Here is a 24,328-nt window from a genome sequence, read left to right on the forward strand (position 1 = left end):
ACTTTCCCCACATTAGACTGCAGGCTTATTTTTAGCACTTTGACTGAACGCGGTGGCGAAACGATACGCTTGTCATCGTCCCCAACTACGTCCTCCTATATAACCTAGGTTATCTAGGTGGTCGTGCCCCAACTCCAGTGGAACTGGGGGTCTATTACGCTCATGTCGTTATGCCCGCGTTTCAAACGTGTTTGGGGTTTGCGGTGCATTGTGGGATAGATTTACGTCACCATCGCTAAAGGTTGATTTTTCTCACATCGTTACTAGCGATATTCGTTATCGACATCGCTACGTAAAACGTTAACTAACGAGAACCGGAGACCACTCGTTATGTTCGCGTTACGGAAATAAACATGGCCGCTCGCGCGTACATTTTTCGATGAAGGTGAGAGCAACGGAGACAAATTAGTTAGAATTGGAAATTATTCATTCATTATTAATTTATCAAGTTGTTCATTATAATGAATAATAATTACCTGAATTACGTTACTTAATTCAGTAACATGATTTAGAGACAGCATTATCGTTTAAAATGATATCTGTACACATACTGATTGGAAAAAATTATTCATAGTGGTAAATCGTTATAAATTATACTCGGTAAAAAGATAAATCACTCTACAAAACGTTTTTTTTTTTTTTTAATCTTGCATGGAAATGCCTTTATTCTAATCTTAAATTCATCTCAATATAAGAATATTATTTAACTGGTAAATCTCTCTATCGCTATGTTTTCAAGACATTTTAAAATTCGCTCAATATTTTTTTTTACACCTCGTTCAAAATCGACGTCAATATATATTTAAACGTCTCCAGATTTTCCCCTTCTTAATTCGTTTAATAACATTGATATTTTGTAATATCAATTAAGTATTGCTACTTTCTGTGCAGTACACAGACGTGTAATGCAGTAAACACCATTACACACACACACTATACTCTGCGCACTAAGTACACTATAAAAAAATCAAAGTAAATTTTATTAATCAACAAATAAATTTTTTCTAATCCTTGAGTGCATTTTCTGATCGGAGTATAAAAAAGATGTCAACAACAGTGTAAATTTGGTGGCACTTCATTTTCATGTGTGAAACAAGGAAACCAATTGTCTAATTGATGATGTAAATAAAAGGTTACTTGTTCTTGATTTTGACTTAATATCAAGACGGTAGATTAAATGTGTTAAAAACATGGTAATATATGATGATATTTTTGATAGTCGTTTTGCAAATTCACATAGCGTCATTGAACTTCAATAGAAAATCATTTTTTTAAGCGTAATAATTTAGAAAATTTCCCCGCGCGCCAGTATCATGTGCGTGCATAGCCTACCTTTTTCTCAAATATTTGATGAAAGTAAAAAGAATCCGGATGAATTAAAAAAAAATGTTGCTTAGGAAATTAGGGACAACCAACCGCACGAGTAAATAAAATAATAATAACGCACGTGCTGCAGCACTCGTTGATAGTGATGATGATTATCAGCAGCGGAAAAAATTATCCGATTGATCCATCCCTTTCGGAGCTAACGCAACTCTCGGACCAGGGAGTTTTTCGTAAAATAGATAACGACATACCGCGGGTTGCTGAGAAAAATCAAGTTTTTGACAATGGTCGCTGAGATTTGCGTTATGAGGCTCGTTGAGAATTTGCGTTAAGGGCGTGACGTCACTAACGACCTCGTTGTATAACGACGTGAGCGTAATAGACCCCCTGAATTTTTTATCTTCTCTTTCAGTAGCTAGTTGTGATGTGAATAAAACCAAAGCCTCCTAGATATATTATCTAGGAGACTTTGATAAAACACGTCATAAAGGGGAAGGAGGGAGAAAGCAGTGATATTTTGCGGTTTCTCGGAATGTTCGTAGTGAGGTGTTGGCTGTAAACAAAAGGGAGGGATAAAATAAGAATAGTAGGAGGGAATTGGGGTAAAAAAGGACGATTGTGGTGAAAGTAGGAATATATACAGCGCCGTCTTAAGCCATGGGCCCACCTGGGCGCGGCCCGGGGCCTCAAGAAAAAAGGGGGCCTCTTAAAAGTGGGATCTGGTTGAGATTTTCGAAAATTTGCCTGGTAGGGCCTCAGAAAAATCATTTGGCCCGGGGGCCCATGATGCTCTTAAGACTACCCAGAATATATAGGAAGACATTTCTAAAAAGTAGGAAAAACAGGAGCGCTGCGAGCCTGCCCCTGACGGTCGTATCCCACAGCTCTATAATTGCTGGTTAAAAGTGTATTTGTACGAGTCATTTCGGAAGCTTCTGCGAATCAAGTTCCGGTCGTTGATCATAGCTTAAGAGCACCTGGTTATTAGTAAATTTGAACGACTCCTCTCCGAAGCTCCCTGCGTCTTAAGTTTTGATAGTAGCCTAAAGGAATGAATGAATGAGGGGAAAAAGGTACCAATAAAAAAAAGCACGGTCCAGCCATCCAAACTTTTTTTTTTAAACCGGATACCACCCACCATCATAATCAAAAGAAAAACTCGATTGTATTCTGCGTGTTATGTTCGTCCATTACGGAAGACGACGATTTCTTTTCAAGCTAATTCTTTCGTTGACCGTGTCACGGATCAATCAGTTCCAAAAATTGCTTCTTCCAAAGAGGTGGAGGGAGAGATGAAGGTGAGGGTCGAATTAATACGGTTTAATACTATTTCCGGTGTGAAATGGATTCCGAATGACCTATTTCCAGAAATATTCGAGATAACTGGAGCATAATTTTATTATGATGCGATGTCACAATTCTGCTTAGATACCAAGTAGTACTGACCATCGTCGCGAGAGGAAAATGAACACTTGCGCCACCACCGAAAATAAAGGTAAGAAAATTGTTTTTCTTCTATTTTGTGGTGGTGCTACATAAATACCTCCACTGCCATGTCGTGGAAGCTTGGCGATCTATGCATGTAAAATTGATTTTGTTTGTGTCTGTATGTTCTCTTCACAAATCTACAATCTAAACAGAATCCGACTTGAACGACAGGTTGCTTTGACAGTTTGCCAAAGTCCGAAATGGTAGAAAAAATATCGAGCAACAATGGTTCGTAGGCCTCAACAATGACTTCCGGAATGTCTACTTTGGTTACCGTGAGTTCCCAAAACTGCTTTTCAGACGTGTTTATCCCTCTAGCAGGGTTGAACAAAAGGGTTGCCCGAGGCATGTAAATTTTTTTATCGGGCAAGTATTTTTTTTACCTCATGCAAAGGTTTGGTTAGGGAGCCATTAAAATGTGTTGTCCACATATATTTATCGATTTCACGGTCCTAATATTTGGGGGCCTGGTATGGTCATGGCCACATCCCGCAGCTATGCCCATAGGTTTATATATTTAACAGGGTCTCTAGAAAGTTTTAATTCTTAAGTTTTTTTATCACTTTCTCTGTAAATACATGAGTAAAAATAATGATAATGGGATTTACCCTGGACACAGGCTGGTGCCTTGTCAGTTCCCCCTACGTAGGAGTGGGAACCATGGGTATGATTATGCCCTTTGCAACTGCCCAAGTCCGGTCCATAAATCGGCTCTGATTCCGAGAGTGCACATGGAATCAACTTGTGAACTTCTTTTCCGACGCCAAAGCGGTATTGAATTATAACTAGCGGTTTTTTAGTGATTTTAGATTTTTAACTAGGTGACTGCACACTACTTTTCAATTTTTGCAATTTTTCCCAAATTTTAGATTTTTTATATCATTTTCGATATTTTTTTTATATAAATATATCTTCTCTTGTTTTTTTTAATTTTTTTAGTAAGTGTAAATCCAGTAAACGATATCATTTTTCGGACACTTAAAATATTGATTCGGATATCTATTGTTTCAAACTGCACGCCTGACTGGGAATATAAATATTTGGAGGTCCAGCACTGCCCTCTACTGTGGTTTGCCACTTTTTTAATGCTCCCAATACATAGGGAAAATTGAACCCGGTATTATCGCTCTAGTCGGTAGGTAAATATATCTTTAAATTTGAGTAAAAAACAATGCGTACATATACTGTACTAAGTTTATCACTTTAACGGCCCCAAAGATTTCATCTTTATATAATATTTGCAATTGAGATTGCACAAAATACTGTTTTTTATCAAAAAAAATAATTTAAATCATTCAATGAAGGTGATTTTTAGTGCTTAAAACTAGTTTTAAGTTCGAAAAACTATAGCCCGTTTTGTAACTAAAAGATTTGATAAGGTAGTGATAGTTTGTAGGTAGTCATAATTAGAATCTACATGCACCGTAGTTTCTGGAAAAATCGGAGAAGTGTTTACGTGTTTGAAAGTTCTATTTTGAGGCATGCTTCTACCAATGAGGTGTTTATGCGCAAAGTTTCCCGATATTCCTTTCCGAGTGTCCTGTTGCTGTTCAGGAAAGCAGCAAAATGTTCACATGATACTCCCTTATTATAACCCACACATTCACCTCGTAATCATTCCTATCAGTAATTTCTTACGAATTGGTGTATGATGAAAGGTGCTATTTATGCATGGGGGAGGAGTGTTGTGGATCGAATGTTAAGATGATTGATTATTCCCGTGTTATGTTTTGCTGAAGTGCTGCCATCTCACTTCCGGATTTGGATTTCCGTCCCCATTAGAACACTGAATCGATTGGATATCACTCGGACGGAATGCTCCATCGCATCCCGAACGCGAACATCTTTATCACGGTGGAATGCTTCTAAATCTTAATACAGTGAAACTTCGATTAACCGTCACCGTTTGGACCAGGGCTGTGACTGATAACCGAATACACGGATCACAGAAATCTCTTAATACATATGTACAATAACGTGATTTCGCTTCGGGCTTGTGACGAAAATGAAAGTAAAATCCTTTAAAATTGAATAATACATATATATTTATTTATTTTTAAAAAAACAATCAATATAAATTTCAATATAAGGTCAGCCCAGGCAGTGGCGACATTGAAAATAGTGTTCTTTATGTTGTATCTCTTCCGAAATTCTTTGATAGTCACATGGCGTCATCAGATGGAAGCAAGTCTTCTATAAAAGCTTTTCTGTAACGTCGCTTTATATTTTCAATTATGTCCTGGTCCATAGGCTGGATAAGTGGAGTTGTATTCGTTGGGCTGTTATTTTGCCATCATCACTTTTGAATTCACGAGGGGGGGGGGGGTGTCAGGGCACTGTCCATTAACAGCAGTGCTCCCTGCGGCAACTGCTTTTCGACCATGTGAGCTCTAACTTCCGGCACGAAAACACTGTGGAACCATTCTGAAAAAATTGTTTGGTCCATCCAACACTTTTTTGGGCATAATATTTCACAGGCAATGCGTTCATATCTAAATTTTTGAAAGCACGTGGTTTTTTGGATTTACCGATTACAAGCAGGGGTAATCGATTGCCGGTGGCATTTGCACAGATCATAGCAGTGATCCAATCTCTTTGGACCTAAAAATCTGGGGCTATTTTTTCCGTGTGTGTGTGTATATAGATACACACGGATAACAGAAACTGACGGTTAAACGAGTGACGGTTAATCGAAGTTTTACTGCACTGCATTTCTCATACACCACTCACAAATGCACATACATATACTCACTTGTCTTTCTATTCCCATGGGGCTCAGCTCATGGACCGAAATAGGTTCAGGCACTGGCATTAAATCTCTGATCTGGTTGTGGAAATCTCAATACTGAGCGAAGAGCATGCATACCTGTGTGTGCGCGCGTACGTGATATGTGTATATATGTGTGTGTGTATATCACCTCCTCTCCAATCACCAATTTGCGAATTATTTTCAAGGAAGATCTCGTCTGATCATCTTGTGTATCTACTCGGCCATCATGTGCGCAAGAAGTGATCTCGGGGACAAGGTGGCGTCGTCATCGTTATCGGATACCGTGACGAACCTGAATACGACGCAGGAAACGCGGTCACACGCTACTTGGGTATTCTTGGACGCGTCTCAGAAGAATCACAAATTCGAAAAGTGGCCTCCGGTTAGACAAGAACCATCAGCTGCTTCTTCGACTAACAGACCGCGACAACGTTTCTTGGACCACCAAGCGTCTGAACGGCAAGAAACATCGCCACCGTGGCAAAACGGCGAAGGCAACGAGTACGATGACGATGATGTAGCCGGCACCATCAAAGCTCCAGGCTGCGCTCAGTATGGTAGATATTATTGCAGCTATAAAGAAGACTATCCCCTGTGAGTCACTTACGAATGCCCTTTCGGAAGAAACACTTTTTATTTTAATTCATATCACGTGGTTCCTTTCGTTATAACGCTATTTTTTTTATTTCTCTTGCCAGCGAAGTGGTCAGTCAAGTCATCAAATACATGAAATGGCCTCTGGAGAAACTTTTTAGAGATCTCCGCAACAACAGACTTCCGAGGATAGCCGATAACGCGGAGGGATCTCTGGTATGTGATTCGATCACTCGAATCATTAGGCCTGGCTGGGCCAAAAACAATAACAACAGGTGGGTTGTTGCAGTCAACACGGAGTCGTACCAGCAGTTCGTCACCGAAGTCATCTGCAGGTAAAGCGCTATATTAACTCTGATTATATTTTACAGACACCCTCGACATTAAAAAGTAAATAATAAATTATCAATTTATTACATACACTGCCAGTGGCACCAGAACCAGGGGCGTACAAAAATGAACTTAATATATTTATGGAAGATCTTAAACGCGAAGAGAGAGAAAAGAATGTGCTACTTTATTATTTTCTCTCTATATTTTCTCTCTTCACAAAATATATTTTGTATTTATTGTAAAAAAATAATAAAGTAGCACATTCTTTTCTCTCTCTTCGCGTTTAAGATCTTCCATAAATATATTAAGTTCATTTTTTTCTTAAGGGGTCATCCAGATGTTAAAACTAGATCCAACTTTTGAAAGTTCAATGGTAACCCCATTTTTTTTTTCTTCCATTCAGTATCTCAAGAAATGCCGAAATACCAAATTTTATCAATTTTGAAAGAACAGTTGGTGAAATATAAATTATTGAAAAACGAGTGTCGTAATGTTGAACAGAAACACCTTATTTTTGAGCATAATTGCTGAAATAATATAGGTATCTGATTACTTTTTATTTTAAATGATAGGTAACATCGCGCCAAACATAATATTATTACTCATTTTGTGAATTTGGCTTTTTTTAATATGAGTTATGAATTATTAAAAGATATTTTAAATAATTATGAAAAAAAATAGAAGCATACATTAATTTTTACTTCATTCGAATCAGCATATTCGGAAACAAAACAGAATCAATTTTCACTCCAATCTGACCTCTATTTCCCAAGATATGAGCGATTATATGAAAAAATGACCACTTTTAGGGATCATATACTAGATATAAATTTGAAACTCAGTGAAACATTTCTCATGACAAATTATACGAAAATGTTTAAATATGAAGCTCATAGCTTTACTGAAATGGACAATTATTGTTTTAAGTATACGGTGGCACAATAAATAAGTGTCGTCCATCCAGTTTTTCAAACTTTTTTTCAAGTATTCCAGTAAACAAATAAAGAACGAAATTTTGCAATTTTTCACTATTTCAGAAATTCGTTTCATTCCTTAGACAATATTCCTGAGCTGAAATGGTAAATATAATAATATGCAAAGAATGCACAAATTAATACCCTACAATTAGATCGATGCTAATATTTATAGAGATAATAATCAATAAATAAAGGGTTCTCGCAATAGCTTAAATCATCTTTGTGTGCGCTGTGTTTAGGGTAGTGGCTATTGGCGGAGTCGTCTCTGCTAAAACCATTGCATTTCGTTTCAAACGTATTTTTTTTTTGCATTATTAAAAATTGGGGAATTGCAAAATGAAACAAAATTATAATATGAAATGCAATTGTTCGACAGAAAATTCTTATATTTTTTCTATGTTGATGAAATTGTCGTCATAAACAATTGCTTTGTGACACATCGTTTGAAATAATTATGGTATAAATATTCGTTCAATCACGGATATGAAGTCACTAAAATGAAGAATAATAAAAAAGCTTGTTTTTTACCTCCATAAAATAAAAACTATTTTTTAACAGCACCAAATCCAAACACTCGCGTAGTATATGGAGTACATTTATCGTTCGAAACTTGTTTGGTGTGCGTTTTTCCCCCCTGCAATCAACCTTCAAATTCAGTTTCTCAATGTTTAGTGTCCCCAAACACGTTTTCACTCATATCTCTCTCATTTTTATACTTACAGCGATGAAATTTTATTTTTAGGGTCAATGCAATAAATCAGATAAGATGGGAAAAAATAAGGGTTTGCATTGAAGATTTTGGAGTTTAAACAATAATAAATATTTAGATGATTTCTCATCTAGACGAATTGCACATAGCCGGGTAGAAAATCACAAACCATAATTTTTGGTGAAAACCGCTTCATTCTACAACTTTTAGAACCCAAGATATCGCCATCGTTCGGTTAAAACTTGTGCGTACTGTACATTTGAAGTACAGTACTCCCAACCAATGCCCGGTCACCCGGAGCAAGTATGAATTTAAGCGCCCCCTCGTAATGCTGAAGGAGAGGTTAAATCGTTGAAATTGGGCCTCCTTTTGTCCGGCGTAAGGGGCAACAGATCCGTCTGCTCTCCTCAGTTGCAGCCCTGCTCCCAACGGGCGCTGTGGTGGGCGAGTGGTCATAGTGACGGACTCTCTACGCGAGGACCTGGGTTCTAGCCCCACCGTCGCCACAGTGGTGGTTGGTCGGCTGAAGTTGGTTTTCTGTGGTTCCCACCTTTAAGGCGCAGATGCTAGCCGATCTCCCCGTTAAATAGTCTTGCCGCAAAGAGCAACAGGCCTACAACGGCATATCATTCAATCATTGCACTTCAAGCATAGTTAGAAAAATTGATGGCAGATGGCAGCACTATACATATAACAAGCATTACACCGAAAAAAGATTCACGGAAGATTCACTACACTTACACACACATTCCAGCATGTACCAATTCGTTATAAGTTCCGTAGAGGAATATGTACCAGGTGCATGTCTGGTTCAGTAGTAGTAGTACTCCCAACGCCCCTGTATAAGCAAAACTGTTCCAGACTCTGCCACGAAGCTGGGCTGGAAGAGATCTCGGCAACGGGATAAGTCCAGTGGCAAAGATCTGGCGTTCATTCATTCATGTATAAGCAGAATAAAATCGATGATGCTGATTTGCAAATGTCGAAATGAAATTTAAATCTAAATCGATTTTACACAAAGCGAAATTACTTTAATCGAAGAAATTCACATGAATCGTATTATTTCAAGTCTTCGTAATAACTTCTAATAACTGCTTAAAGTATTAGAGAATGCATAGATATTAGTATAATTATATCATGGATGTATAAATTGCTTAGAATCTTAATCGAGTGTTATTATTAGAGCCCGGATTTTATGCACTAAAAAAGTGCCGAATTTCGCTCTAAAAATATGCAAATATGCTCTAAAACTATGCAAATATGCTCTAAAACTATGCAAATATGCTCTAAAAATATGCAAATATGCATAAAAAGCATAAAATATGCATTAAAAAATCCAGAAAAGTTAAAAATTCCGAAATGTGTACCAAAAATGAGAAAATATATGCATTTAAAAAATCACCACATACAAGAAAAAGCAGATGTGCTTTTTAAAATGCATATTCATTTCAAAAACATATCCCCACATATGCAAATACTTCGATATGCAAATAACTACAGCTGCTCAGTAACGAAATATCAGTGACAAAAGAAATTTGACACTATTTGTAAGAAAATTGAACACTTTCGACACACCTCGAAATAACCTTACAATAAAACGGTCGATGTTTTGAAAATACAGTACTACAAGCATCTCTATAAATTCGCTAAATCTCATCCACGGGGAAAAAAAGAGATGTTATGAAAATATTATAAGTAGAGCCCAGAAGTTTAGGTACTAAAAATAGTAGAAATAGGCAGGCAAAAAGGCACCTAAAATGGACACTAAAAAAGCAATTATAATTTATGGAAGGAAGGAAAAAATAACTATGAAAACTAAGTTATTAAGGGTCCAAAAACTAGCGGCAAAATTGGTTGCACTTAATCCGTCTACTTGTTACTATATTTACTTGTTACTATATGCTATGGCGTCAATAGCCATCGCTATCAGATGAAGCGGGAGAGGTCCAATTTCCAGCCCAATATAATATAATAATAAGAGAAAAGAGAAAAGGGGACTTAAGCCATTTAAATTGTAAAAAAACATGCTCTTTCGCCTCCATCAACACTCCTTAATTTTATGGCCACTTACTTAAAGGGCCCCTTCAAAGTTTGCGTAATAGCCGCTTCGCATTCTTCTTTTCTCTCTCTCTTCCCTATATACTGAAGCCTATTGACCTTTGTAATTGCCACCTCCAGGCGATTGACTTTATTTCATCTATTGTACGCATCCCTTCTTGGGAATATGTGCCTTCTGACTTTCTTGCTTCCTCTCTACTTTTCTTTTCCTTCTTTTTTGTACAGCTTCCCCCCCCCCCCCCACAGAAAACGTCTTCCTCCCATATGCTTCGAAAGATCGTAGGGGGTGAACCTTGACCAATGATGTCAATTTTAATACTATTCGTACCTACGTAATCCTCATCACCCAATGGAAGGATCTTTCTTTGAAGCCGGACTACCAATTAGAAATAGGGGGTTGGTACCCCTCAAAACTTTACTTTTTGGAATCTTTGAAAATTTAAAGGAGATTGATTAGTGAAAACTAGAAATCAAGTTGGAAAAAAAATGTAGAAAGAGGAGAATTTTTTGTAAACACATTTTTTCAACTGTAGCATCAGGAGCGGCGATGATCCGTGATGAAAGGGATGGAGGAAAAGGTAGGAAAGAAATTCTTACCACAATTTTAGTAAATTATAGATGTTTAGTTAAAACATAAATTAGGAGGAATTAACAGGGGGCAGAGATGGTGAAATTAGGTATAAAAAGTGATTAAAAGAGAGATATTCCAACATCAAATTAAAATTATTATAATTGAACATACAGTATTTTGTTTATGTATTATGCAGAATTTGATATCGTGTAAAATGGATTTTTCTAATTGACTTTTATTTTGTGTAAATATAACTCGTTCTTTTCATATGATCATTTGATTAAATATTAATGCTAATGAAATTTAATTGATTCTTTCTTTCATGAGTCATCATTTTATTCTAAATGTATATTGGACCACTAGGAGCCTGGGTTAATCTGATAATTACATATATATATATTCTTCCAGTGGTTCGATATAACAATGGTACCGTGACCATTCCCTTACAGTATTATTCCAAATTTTATTTTTGTAATACTGTTCTTAATTCATAAATTTACCTTTTTGTCACCTTCAGATAAAAATGCCAAAACATAAACAAATGATGACTCTTGAGAGAATGTTCAAATTGATATGGTCATAATGATAATTTAAAAGAAAAAAAGAAACATTAAGTTGGTGTTGAAATTTATTATTGAATGGAAACTTTTTGTGTTTTGGGAATTTCTGCATTTACTTTCATTGAATTTCGATTTTATAATTTTGTGAAATATTTTGAATATATTGCACTATGGCTGAAGATCCAAGCAATTTTAACAAGTTAGCGGGGTGCCAGGCATTAATCCCCCATTTTGACAACGTATCCGCTGTCACTCCCCGATATTTTGTTGATACGTTAGAGGCAGTCGCAAAAACCGCAAATTGTACTGAATCAGAGAAATTATTGTTGCTAAAATCCAGAGTTCAGGGAGATGCGTTGACACAGATCATTAACAATGTTGATTTGGAAAATGAGCAGAATTATGAAAGCTTTAAACAGAAATTTTTGGATTTTTTCTCCACCAAAACAAGCCTTGCTACACGACAGCAACTTTTCTCGAATTGTCGCATGTCCTCTGACGAAGGGGTCAAAATCTATGCTGCTCGTGTTTCCACAAATACACAACAATTTTTCGGCAATGCCGATATCAGTAAACCCGAAGTGAAATCACTTTACGAACAAACACGACTAGCCAAATTCTTGGAAGGTCTCCTACCAAAATACAAAAGTTCTATTTTAGTGAAAGACCCCCAATCGTTTCAAGATGCTGTGAATTTCATTGAAACTTTACAAGTTAATGAATCAACAACCCAACACGAAACCATTTGCAATGTAGGGAGCACGGATAAGGAAATGGTCAACTTGATAGAGTCACATGCGAAGCAGACTCATGAAACAATTGCAGCAATCCAAAAGCAGGTGGAAAATCTTCAATTGCACTCCGTGCCCAGGCACGAAACCAATACACAACATCATTTTCAAAATAACCCCTACACAACTCAAGCATTCTCTGGACCCCCACAGCCACATACTCACACACAGGCGTGGACCTCAGGTTGCGGTGGAAACACTTGCTGCAACGAAACAATTTCACACAGATTTCCACTTAATGATTTTGAAGGTCATAGATACCCTCATTATGCTCAGAATTTTTGTGAAAACTGTGGTCGAAACAATCATACAACTTCAGAATGCTATGCTTATAATCCTGAGCACCGTTTCAACCAACGTTCACACGCACCACGCACTCAAAATTTTCATCAGACATTTCATTCTAGTCGAGGACATTTTAATACACGCAATCATTCACCACATCCTCGAAGAAGCAATAGAGGCAGATCAGTAAGATTTGAGAACAACAACACATCTCATTCCGGTACTTCCGCGGCTAGAGTCCGTTCCCCCAACATGAATACCACTTCAACTTCTACAGAGCCGCAACAAGATACATGTATTACACAAGTTAAAACGATAAACACACAGATTCTGGATTCACAAGAAAATGACTTCTACCTTCCTGTTGCTGATGTCAAATTTGCTGGTTGCCAAACAACCAGTTTGATTGATTCTGGCGCCTCAGTCTCATTACTTCAGTATTCTGTTTTTCAGAAAATCAGAAATGACGCACGGATAAAAAAAGCTAACACTGATGTCAGAGTTAAATCCATTTCAGGAGAGCCACTAGATATTTTGGGGTCATTCAAAATCCCTCTCACTTTGGGAAATAAATGCATTATTCATCCATTTTTTATAGTCAGAAATGATTTGGCTACACAATACCAAGCAATAATTGGCTATGACCTTTTGAAGGCCCACAAATTCACACTCAACCTCGATAATGACATATTAGAAGCTGGTAATACAAAAATTAAAATACGAGACGCCAATTCTCCAACTTGTAACACATTATCCACAGAGTACGCCCGACTAGTAACGAAAATCACACTTTTGCCACACGAATCCAGGGTAGTGTATTTGAAAACTGACATTTTGGCTAGTGAAGGGGATGATATAATGTTGACACCTACACTACAAAACGATGCTATAGAAGTACATAGAGCTGTGTGCTCCCTCTCTAAAGATAAAACGATCCCCATTATGCTTTCGAACTTGACCGCTCGAAAAGTGGCTCTAAACAAAAACACTCGAGTAGGTACAATCACGAATGACGTAGAAATCAGAGACATGGAGGAAATCAAACAGTTACGCAGGCAGGAATTGTCGGAAAATGATTTTGAGCTGAGCCACTTAGACGTTCCAACTCGTTCGAAGCTATTGAAATTACTTTTTGAATTTGGTGATATATTTAGTAAACGCTTATACACCATAGGTTGTACAGATAAAATCACTCCTATTTTACAAGTTAATTCATCAAAACTACCATCTACTCGCCCCTACAATGTTCCCTACGCTTTGAGAGACGAATTAAAATGTCAGTTAAATGAATTAGAACAAGCAAATTTGATTGAAAAATCAGACAGTCACATAAGCTTCCCTTTGATCATGATAAAGAAGAAAAATCCTTCAGGAGACCCGAAGCAACAGAAATGGCGATTGGTAGTAGACTATAGAAAATTGAACGCTCACTTAAAATATCCAAGATATCCTCTACCAATCATTCATCACTTACTGGAAATGCTACGGGGATCTAATCTTTTTTGCTCCCTTGATCTATCATCATCTTTTTGGCAGATTCCTTTGAAACCCGAGGATCGTGACATGACAACATTTAGCTCTCCATTTGGCTCGTTCCGTTACAAAACTATGCCTCAAGGCTTGAATGCTAGTCCGGAAACATTTTCCAATCTTTCAGATCAACTTTTAGCTCCTCTTTCGGATTTGAAAATTGCCAACTATATTGATGATTTTTGCTTGGGTGCCGACAATGTCTCACAAATGCTCTACAAATTGAGAAAACTATTCGAGAGGTTCCGCTATTTTGGTTTGACACTTAATCCAGCTAAATGTTCATTTCTTGTTCCTCAGATCGAATTCCTAGGTCATACTTTGAACAGTTCAGGCATTCGCCCCATTGAGACAAACATTAGAAAGATACAAGACTTTCCAGTTCCCAACACCGTACGGAAAATTCGCCGTTTTATTGGGCTGGTTGGGTATTACAGGCGTTTCATACAAAATTTTTCAGATATTACGGCACCTATTACTAACCTCACTAGAAAGAGTAGAAAATTTCATTGGACTCAAGAGGCCCAGAATGCTTTTGACATTCTAAAACAAAAACTTTCGCAACCTCCAATTTTGATTCATCCGGATTTCAACAAGGAATTTATCCTTTCTACTGACAGCAGTGACGTTGCATTAGGTGCAATGATTGGGCAGAGAATAGACAATTCTAATGTCATACATCCAATTGCATATTTTTCCAAGAAGTTAAATCCCACACAAATTCGATACACTATTATGGAAAAAGAATTAATGGCCATTGTGGAATCTGTAAAAGCATTCAAGTACTATTTGTATGGTAGACATTTCACTATTAGGTGTGATAATGCTGCTTTGACCAAATTATCGAAATGGGATTCACCAGGTAGCAGAGTCACTCGATGGTTTGCATTTCTCTCAGAATTTAATTATGATTTTGAATTAATCAAATCTTCGGAAAACCAAGTCGCCGATATTTTTTCACGTGACTTTCATGTGAATACAGTACAGATCACTTTACCTACCATAGAGGAGATAAAGTTGGCTCAGCGCGAAGATCCTAAATTGTCAACCATAATCTCTACATTAGAAGACGATAACACTCAACACTCAAAGCTCAGGATTAAGTATGTCCTATCGAATGGTCTTCTTATGCACAAAGGGATTATCACTCGCTCAGGGGGTCAGAAGATCATACTACAAATAGTTATACCTAACAAGTTCAAGCCACACATTCTTGCAGCCAACCACTTGACACACTTTGGACACTTAAAAACATACCACGCCATAAAAGAGAAGTATTTCTGGGATAATTTATACACAGATACAAAACATTACGTAGAATCTTGCAAACATTGCATATCTTTCCGATCTCCTCGTAGAGTACCACCTGTTCCATTGCAACGTCATTTTATTCCATCTCGACCAATGGAATACGTCTCTTGCGATTTTGTCGGAAGATTGCCTAACACCTCACGTGGAAACTGCTATATACTTACGTTCATTGATCATTTCACAAAATTTGTGAAACTGTACGCAGTTCCCGACCAAACATCAAAAACAACAGCAGAGAAATTCCTCGACTTTGCTTGCACTTTTGGATTTCCTGAGAAACTATTATCAGACAAAGGTTCAAATTTTGTGAGTGACCTTTTTAAAACACTTTGTAGTCGCCTAGGGGTAACGAAATTGCAAACAACGGCGATGTGCCCACAATCCAATGGTCAAAGTGAAAGGATAAATTCTAACTTGAAGAAGTCCCTCTCTATATTTGCACTAGGAACAACTGATTGGGATGCATACATTAATTACTATGAATTAATTTATAATTCAACTATTCATCAAGCAACACAGGAAAAGCCAGCATATTTACATCTTTCCTACGACCCTACACTTCCAACAGACATTCTTAATCAGACAACTCCACATACACGTGTCTCATATTCTGATTTTGTCACACAAAAAACAACACAACTGCAGTACACATTCAACAAAGTGCGTGAAAGTCTAATTACATCAGCAGAGAGGCAGGAAAATTACCAACGAAAATTCGCGAAAGATAGGAATTTTCACCCAGGTCAATTAGTATTCTTGCATCAACCCGACGCTGATAGACACGCTTCGCTTCCTAAGCGAAGAAATTTCGTCGGTCCCTACAGAATTCTCACAGTTCACAATCCTGTAAATTTTACAATAATTGATACAAGAAATCCAAAAGCAAAACCTATTAAAGTACATGCAAACAGGTTGATCCCATTCAAAGAAAGACGTCAAGAATTGGATTATATGCACAGTACTATTAGGGAAAACAGGAATAGTAGAAATCCGGCAGACTCCAATGTACAACAAAGGCCACACGCTAGTTTCGATGAATTGTCTGACCTTCAATGGCTTCAATGTATTTCTCCTAGTGCCGCACGTTCGGTGGGGAACCCACCCAGCAGTAGCCCTGGGCACTATTCCGAGGAGCCTTCTCGAAACACAGATAACCCTGCCGTTGTAATACCACAATCTTCTATTCAAGGATGTCAAGCCCAAAGGCCTTCCACAAGTACAGCAAGTGATGCACCCCCTGCTCTGGATAATATGTCCCGTAATTTATTGCCTCAGCGTTCCGTTGGTCATCGATACAATTTGCGCTCTAACCGGCCGGCACAAATTAACACTTTCACTTTTGGAACATATTAATCAAGTGTTGTGTATGTAAATACATAAATAATATGGGACTTGCAAATATAAATTTTTTTTAAAAATTTCTATAACGATTATTCGAAAATTAATTCACCGAATTTTATAATCGTATTCAGTGATAAGTTTTTTTTTTATTACTGGAATTCCGTCGTGGATACAAATATGCTGTTGATTGTTCAGTGAGAAGGGCCCCTCATTGGACGGTGAACGCTTATTTGTTTCCAATTTTCTTTTTTTTTTTTCATGCAAAATTTTTTCTTCAAACTCACTATCTCTCCTTCACAAATTAAATTTGAGGTAGACATTGAAGTGCACTGCAAGTTTGATCAAGTCCCACCTTATTTAAAAACAAAAACAAAAAACAAAAAAATTCATATATGTACATATCTCTATTTCTAAAGAAGCAGAAGATGAAGCATTCAGCAACAATGACTGTCAAATTATGTTTATATTGAAAAGTATATGTTTAATGGATGCATTTACATTGTTCATTTCTATGCGTAATCAATTTCGCACTATTATATTTGAGAAAAAATTGTTAAAACCTTGAAAACAAAGTAGAGTTATAATGGAATTATGAAAAAAAAGTTATTATGAAAGTGTGAGAAAAAAAATGAGACTATGAGAAAAAAAAAAAAAGATGAAAGAAAAAAAAATGAAATTATAAAAGGAAAATTGAACGTATAGAAAAAAGATGAAAGTATAGAGAAAAAAAAAGGGATATGAAAGTATACAAAAAAGACAAAACAAAATAAGGATGAAAAAAATGAAGTTAAGAAAAAAAAATGAAATTATGAAAGAAGAAAAAATGGAAGTGAAGGAAAAGAAAAAAAAAAATTTTTTGTCAAAATGTTAAAAATGTGCATGAGGAACAAAAGTATTAATGTTGTACACTTACGCATGCAAGTACTTTCATGTAAATATCCACATACAGCATATATGCAATTTTGTGTTAAGAATACAACATACTGCGTATTAGTGTAGTATAATTTGATGTTGGAATCTATAATCCCTCAGAGTTATAATATTTATATTGAGCATTTAAACAAGTTTAATTTGGGAATGATTATAAATGATCACACTGTGGTAAGATTTTTTCTTTCTCTGCCAAATGGTTTATATACTATGTTTCTATATCCCTTCAACGTTCATAATTCATAAGTGAAATGTGCCCGTACTCTCAGGACACCGCTCACAAATTTCAATTAACTCTGCTTAGAGGAGACAGTTATCAACTGTTTCAAACTTTCCCTTCGAACGATGCAAATTCCTTTTCAGCAGACAACGACATCGATCACTCAGACTCGTTGATGCGATGGTTCACCGAGTAATGTGGCAGTGATATCTTCAAGCAAAGAAATTTGCTAACTTCACTAATGTGTTCCAAACTTCACAGTGAACTGCCATTTCCAGACACCATAAACTGAAATTGTTTACGTGCAATTTCTCTTGGATACGCCTACGGAACGAGATGCTTCGTCGGTGTCGCACTTTGGTTGTCCTCAGTCGTCTGTGTAACAAATAGTGTTCGGGACTGACTGCACGTCTGAACACGAACGAACGGTCGAATATTTCGTTTAATAATTTTCGCTTCGACAGTACTCCAGCGTCGTCCTCTATTCAGTGACTGACATGTGAAAAGAACAAACACATTCGACGCTCTCTACGATACACATTCGCTGCAAAGTGCAACCCACGCGGAACATCATGAGGACTGATTCCTGACATTGGGTCTAGTGCGGATTGAGCCACAACAAGCCAATTTGTTTCCTGTACAGCTGGATTTTGAAAATTTACACTTTCGAACTAATAACTCTCGAGGCACTGAACAAGTACGTTGAAGTTCAGAGTAATGAATGTGCTGTAACTTATCTAGTATCAATGCGCAGCATTTTCAGGGAAACATGTTCTGCGACACTTAATGTTACATTTATTTCAGTGATAAATGCAACAGTGATTTTCTTGTTGCTGTGTCTAAACGTATTATTGATATATTTTTGTGACGTTATACGAAGAAATTATACGTATCTTCACCATTCCGAAAAAAAAAAAAATACTTCCGATAAATCATCGAAAGAGATGATAGGTAATCTACGTTATGAATTCATGAAATTTTTAAAAGCTTCTGTGTATTTCATGCTCAGTGATTTTTGCAAAGCTCTTTTGTATATTTTTTTATTTCTGCTTATATTATCTTTCTACAATTCGCTTACGACAATATCGAAGCACATGTATATATCTACAACACATAATGTATATTCACTTCTAATTTTTATATTACATATATATTTTTCTTTTCTTTTCGCATATGTATAAGTATATCTAGGTACGAGTATTCTTTTCAATGCATTCCTACATTGCTTACCATTGTGTCAAGTGATGTACATTTGTACATACCAGGTTTTCATCCATGTTTTGAAGAGCAAAAATTATTTTATTGCCAATATTGTAATCTCCCGACTTATATTTTCTTTTTCTTTTTTTTTCGTTTTTTTTTCTTTTTCCGCAAGATGGATGTGCATTGCTATGGCGTCAATAGCCATCGCTATCAGATGAAGCGGGAGAGGTCCAATTTCCAGCCCAATATAATATAATAATAAGAGAAAAGAGAAAAGGGGACTTAAGCCATTTAAATTGTAAAAAAACATGCTCTTTCGCCTCCATCAACACTCCTTAATTTTATGGCCACTTACTTAAAGGGCCCCTTCAAAGTTTGCGTAATAGCCGCTTCGCATTCTTCTTTTCTCTCTCTCTTCCCTATATACTGAAGCCTATTGACCTTTGTAATTGCCACCTCCAGGCGATTGACTTTATTTCATCTATTGTACGCATCCCTTCTTGGGAATATGTGCCTTCTGACTTTCTTGCTTCCTCTCTACTTTTCTTTTCCTTCTTTTTTGTACAGCTTCCCCCCCCCCCCCCCACAGAAAACGTCTTCCTCCCATATGCTTCGAAAGATCGTAGGGGGTGAACCTTGACCAATGATGTCAATTTTAATACTATTCGTACCTACGTAATCCTCATCACCCAATGGAAGGATCTTTCTTTGAAGCCGGACTACCAATTAGAAATAGGGGGTTGGTACCCCTCAAAACTTTACTTTTTGGAATCTTTGAAAATTTAAAGGAGATTGATTAGTGAAAACTAGAAATCAAGTTGGAAAAAAAATGTAGAAAGAGGAGAATTTTTTGTAAACACATTTTTTCAACTGTAGCATCAGGAGCGGCGATGATCCGTGATGAAAGGGATGGAGGAAAAGGTAGGAAAGAAATTCTTACCACAATTTTAGTAAATTATAGATGTTTAGTTAAAACATAAATTAGGAGGAATTAACAGGGGGCAGAGATGGTGAAATTAGGTATAAAAAGTGATTAAAAGAGAGATATTCCAACATCAAATTAAAATTATTATAATTGAACATACAGTATTTTGTTTATGTATTATGCAGAATTTGATATCGTGTAAAATGGATTTTTCTAATTGACTTTTATTTTGTGTAAATATAACTCGTTCTTTTCATATGATCATTTGATTAAATATTAATGCTAATGAAATTTAATTGATTCTTTCTTTCATGAGTCATCATTTTATTCTAAATGTATATTGGACCACTAGGAGCCTGGGTTAATCTGATAATTACATATATATATATTCTTCCAGTGGTTCGATATAACATATAGTGTATAATAACTACATTATTATACAAGTAAGACTGATTTCGAGTCCAAAATAAAATGTTAGTAGACCTTCAGGATTAGATCAATTCTAGAGCTATTATTACCAGAAGCAGAGTCCGGCCCGTAGAGAAAATAATGTTTGGGGCTCCTTCTATTAGCGAATGATTCTTTGTTTATTTGTTGCATTATTTGTGGAATAATAATTATGATTTCTTGTTACAATAATAATTATGATTTCTTGTTACAATAATAATTATCATTTCTTGTTACAATAATAATTATCATTTCTTGTTACAATAATAATTATCATTTCTTGTTACAATAATAATTATCATTTCTTGTTACAATAATAATTATCATTTCTTGTTACAATAATAATTATCATTTCTTGTTACAATAATAATTATCATTTCTTGTTCTAATATTCATTATCATTCAGTTTTAATTAACTAACTTGCTCTATTTTTGTAAAAATATTCAACTTTTATTTATATTACCACATATGCGGGGACTCCTTCAAGCGCGGGACCCTGTGTGGCCGCATCAGACGCACATTCTGGTAAATTTAATCGAATATTAAGTATGTTTGCGAAATAAACAGTCATGGAAGTTTGCAGTGCATTTATGGTATAAAAAAATGATAACAACATGAGTCCCCAGAGCCCTGCCTGCTCCTACCCCGCCTTGTGTGAGTCATGACGTCAACCGATGACGTCTTGAGACATTCATCGGTCAGCAATACATATACAATAAAGTCCAATGCCTGGGTTTTCACTTGACCTTCACTAATAAAATTAAAACTATGTCAAAATAGGCATTTATGACAGAAAAGTTCAAACAAGGCATCTTTTAACAAAAGTTTGAAAATAGCCAAAAAAAGGCATTTATGGCATTTTGCCTGAACTTCCGGTCTCGAATGATTACCAATTTTTTTCCAGTGCAAGATTGGCCCACACCACGCATTGTCTAGTTTTTCGGGAGAACAGAAAATAAATATATTCTTTTGCTTCTTTTTTATATCCCAACTTCGCGATTACTATGTTTCCCCAAAATAAGCCCTAGCATGATTTTTCAGGACGCTTCTAATATAAGCCCTACCGTAGTAGTTTCAGGATAAGCTCTGTCCTCTTCCACCTGAAGCGAAACCTCCTGTACTGCGTCTATAGAAACGGGTTTTTTTTCCTCTTCCAGGACGAACAGCCAACGATACTGTGGTTTCAGATTTCGTTATCATACTCTGAAGGTTTTTCACAATCATTGGACCTTTCCGAATCCTCCTCGAAGTCCGATATTTCCGTAGAGCAGTAACTGCGGAATTGCTGTTTGGTAAAACAATTTGTGAAAAAGAAAGTGCGATCCCGTCATTGTAAAAACCCATTGCGAAACAATGCAAACACATTGAGAAACAAGATCGCCGCGAATGAATTTTAGGTTTTATAACAGCTGTTGCGTGACATCACATAAATTTACATGTTTACTACAGGTATTCAAGGTGAAACGCCCTCTGGTGGCGACATGTGACACTTTGTTTTCCCTCTGAAACAAATTCCTATCATTTCATGAAGAAGTCCTCCACAAAATTTCACACTTCTGATGACTGGTTTCGCCTGTAGGCTACTTTAAAGTAGGGTCTTTTAATTATGGACGCCCTGTACACACACGTTCTGGCATGTACCGATTCGTTAAAAATTTCCCAGAGGAGATGTGTACGAGGTGTATGTACGGTTAAGTAATATTGTAATACATCGATACTAGTTAAAGAGGTGTAATAATTATTTAAGAACGCTTTCTTTTATGGAAATATTTCGAATTAGTTTTCGTTTCCCTTTTTCAACAGGTATGACAATTCGTATTGCAATTTCGTACCTCCATGCTACCAAGCGAGTTGTCAGCAAAGGTACAACATCCAGACGTTGCTGGTGATCGACCCGTACAATCCTTACAAAGGGCCTTTCTTATCCAAGTTTTTGTTCCCGTCCTGCTGCGTGTGCTACGTGCCAAAACTAAAAGCTGAAAAGTCGCACGACGAACTGTGACAATCAGAGAAAAAATAAAGGTGAAAGTGTTACGGATGCGACACTACAAATAAAAAAAAAGAAACGCCACACAGTGTTTCGGCATGACTAATCCTTTTTAAATCCATCAAGACAATGTTATCATACTAAATGGTCGACATCAATGTTCCGGTACAAAAACGCATATGATTCTCAGTGGACTTTCATTCGAAAATTTATTGATCAATTTTTTCTGTCTGACTATTAAATAAATTCAATCTCACAATAGGACGCCAGAAAAAAAAAATTTCCTCCAAAAGTATTGTATTTGATATGTTTCTTGAGTATGTGTCGAAAAACAAAAACAAAAAAAAAAAAACTTAAGCTTCGCATTGAAACCTCGTAGCTTTTTTTCTTTTTTGTAACACCAGAAAAATGCACGTTTGAGCATTCGTTCAAAACACAAAGTTATAATTAATTTTTGAATTAATGTATTTCATACAGTGGTCAAATCCAACCACCGTCCTCTCGCAATTAGAGAGAGAGAGCTAACTGATACGCTATGCCGTGATTCTCAACCTTTTTTGACTCGCGGAGCTCTTTTTGGCATATAATTTCTATGGCGGATCCAGTAGGCATATTTTTTTACTTATTCATCGAAGTTGCTGATTTATTTTTATTATTTAAAAGTATTCATATATAATTATTTTTTTCAAATTGACTTTCTTTTTTTTTTTTTTTCCTTGCGTGGCCGCGGAGCCCCTGAGGAATGCATACGGAGCCCCAAGCGCTCCACGGAACACCGGTTGAGAACCGCTGCTCTATAGAAGCAGTGGTAATTTCCTTCCTTGGAGCATCATTGTAATAAATTCAGTCAAGTGTTTCAACCTGTAAAGGTGTTTATCACATTATACTTTTATGTCCTGCACAGAAAGTAGTGCGAGTGGAAAATCTATTCATACTTCCGGGAGCAGTTGATGCAAAACTCCGGAATCACCAGATACCCTCAAAAAGAAAGAAAAAACGTAATTTCTCTGAAGCTCTACGTAGCAAATTCTTGAATATTTCAACCGGTTCTCATTTTTGTGAGGCCCCCGAGGGCCAGCTTTGGCTCATGTGTTAAGACGGCACTGGTGAAAGGACAAAAAGTAAGAATTCCCCAGGAACCCCAGGCTGGAGCCCTGTTAGCCCCACCCTTGGGGGAAAGGCATGCAAATTTATGAGTGCGTTTTCTTTCATGCATATGTGTAGAGTCAAACCATTTTTGTGAGGCCCCCCCCGAGCCGTGACCGCGTGGGCCCATGCATTAAGACAGCAATGGTGAAAAAACCTGGAGCCCTGTTAGCTTCTTTGGGGGAGGGGGAGGAACATGACTTAACTGCAAATTTACGAGTGTGGTTTTCTTTCATGTATACATGTAGAGTCAAACTTATGACAGCCTTCAAGAAATTATGTTATTGTCTCGATCGTTGAAAATGGGATAAAAGCAGGGTCGTCTCAGTACATGAGCCGGGCACCAAATGCAAAATGGTTTAGTAGTAGTCATTGCCTCGGATGAGAGGGCTGGGCGATGTCGGATGCTTTACTATGCATGTCCATGGCTTTGTAGCTATAGTGAGTCCTTTGCCGTTTTCTGTGGCCAGGCGCCAGGCCATGAACACGTCTTCTCTTCTAGGCTTGGTGGCTTGGGTTAGCCCTCTACCGTGTAAGTTTCTAATTGAGGTTGCTGAGGAATTTGGGAAGAGGAATATCAAGAAACCGAACGGTGAATTCGGCACAAACTTTGATTGGCTCGATCGAACTAATAACAGTAAAAAATATCGACGAAAAAAAAAATTGTTTTCTGCTTATAAAATTTGTTCATTTGCAAAAGGAATTTCTTTTTAATTTCGATGTCTTTCCTTAATTCTGAATTTCAAGCGTCAAATATTGTATCAAAAATTGAAATAATTTTATCACTTGAAAATGTTTTGCATTATCTAACGCTTTGCAAAAACT

General features: G+C 36.8%; 1 protein-coding gene across 1 annotated transcript; it reads left to right on the forward strand.

Annotated features, from left to right (window-relative positions):
* The first annotated feature begins 2,767 nt into the window (after positions 1-2,767).
* Positions 2,768-22,613, forward strand: LOC149067028 (uncharacterized). Its single transcript, XM_089253003.1, has 4 exons — positions 2,768-2,821; positions 5,770-6,178; positions 6,283-6,513; positions 22,174-22,613. Exons 1-4 carry the CDS (start codon positions 2,791-2,793, stop codon positions 22,370-22,372), a joined length of 870 nt encoding a protein of 289 aa, XP_089109129.1. The 5' UTR covers positions 2,768-2,790; the 3' UTR covers positions 22,373-22,613.
* Positions 22,614-24,328: the final 1,715 nt, after the last annotated feature.

Source organism: Pholcus phalangioides, unplaced genomic scaffold (genome assembly GCF_987345545.1).
Source record: "Pholcus phalangioides strain wild (caught in Gottingen) unplaced genomic scaffold, Ppha-v1.0 ptg000031l_1, whole genome shotgun sequence".
Classification (NCBI taxonomy): Eukaryota; Metazoa; Arthropoda; class Arachnida; order Araneae; family Pholcidae; genus Pholcus; species Pholcus phalangioides.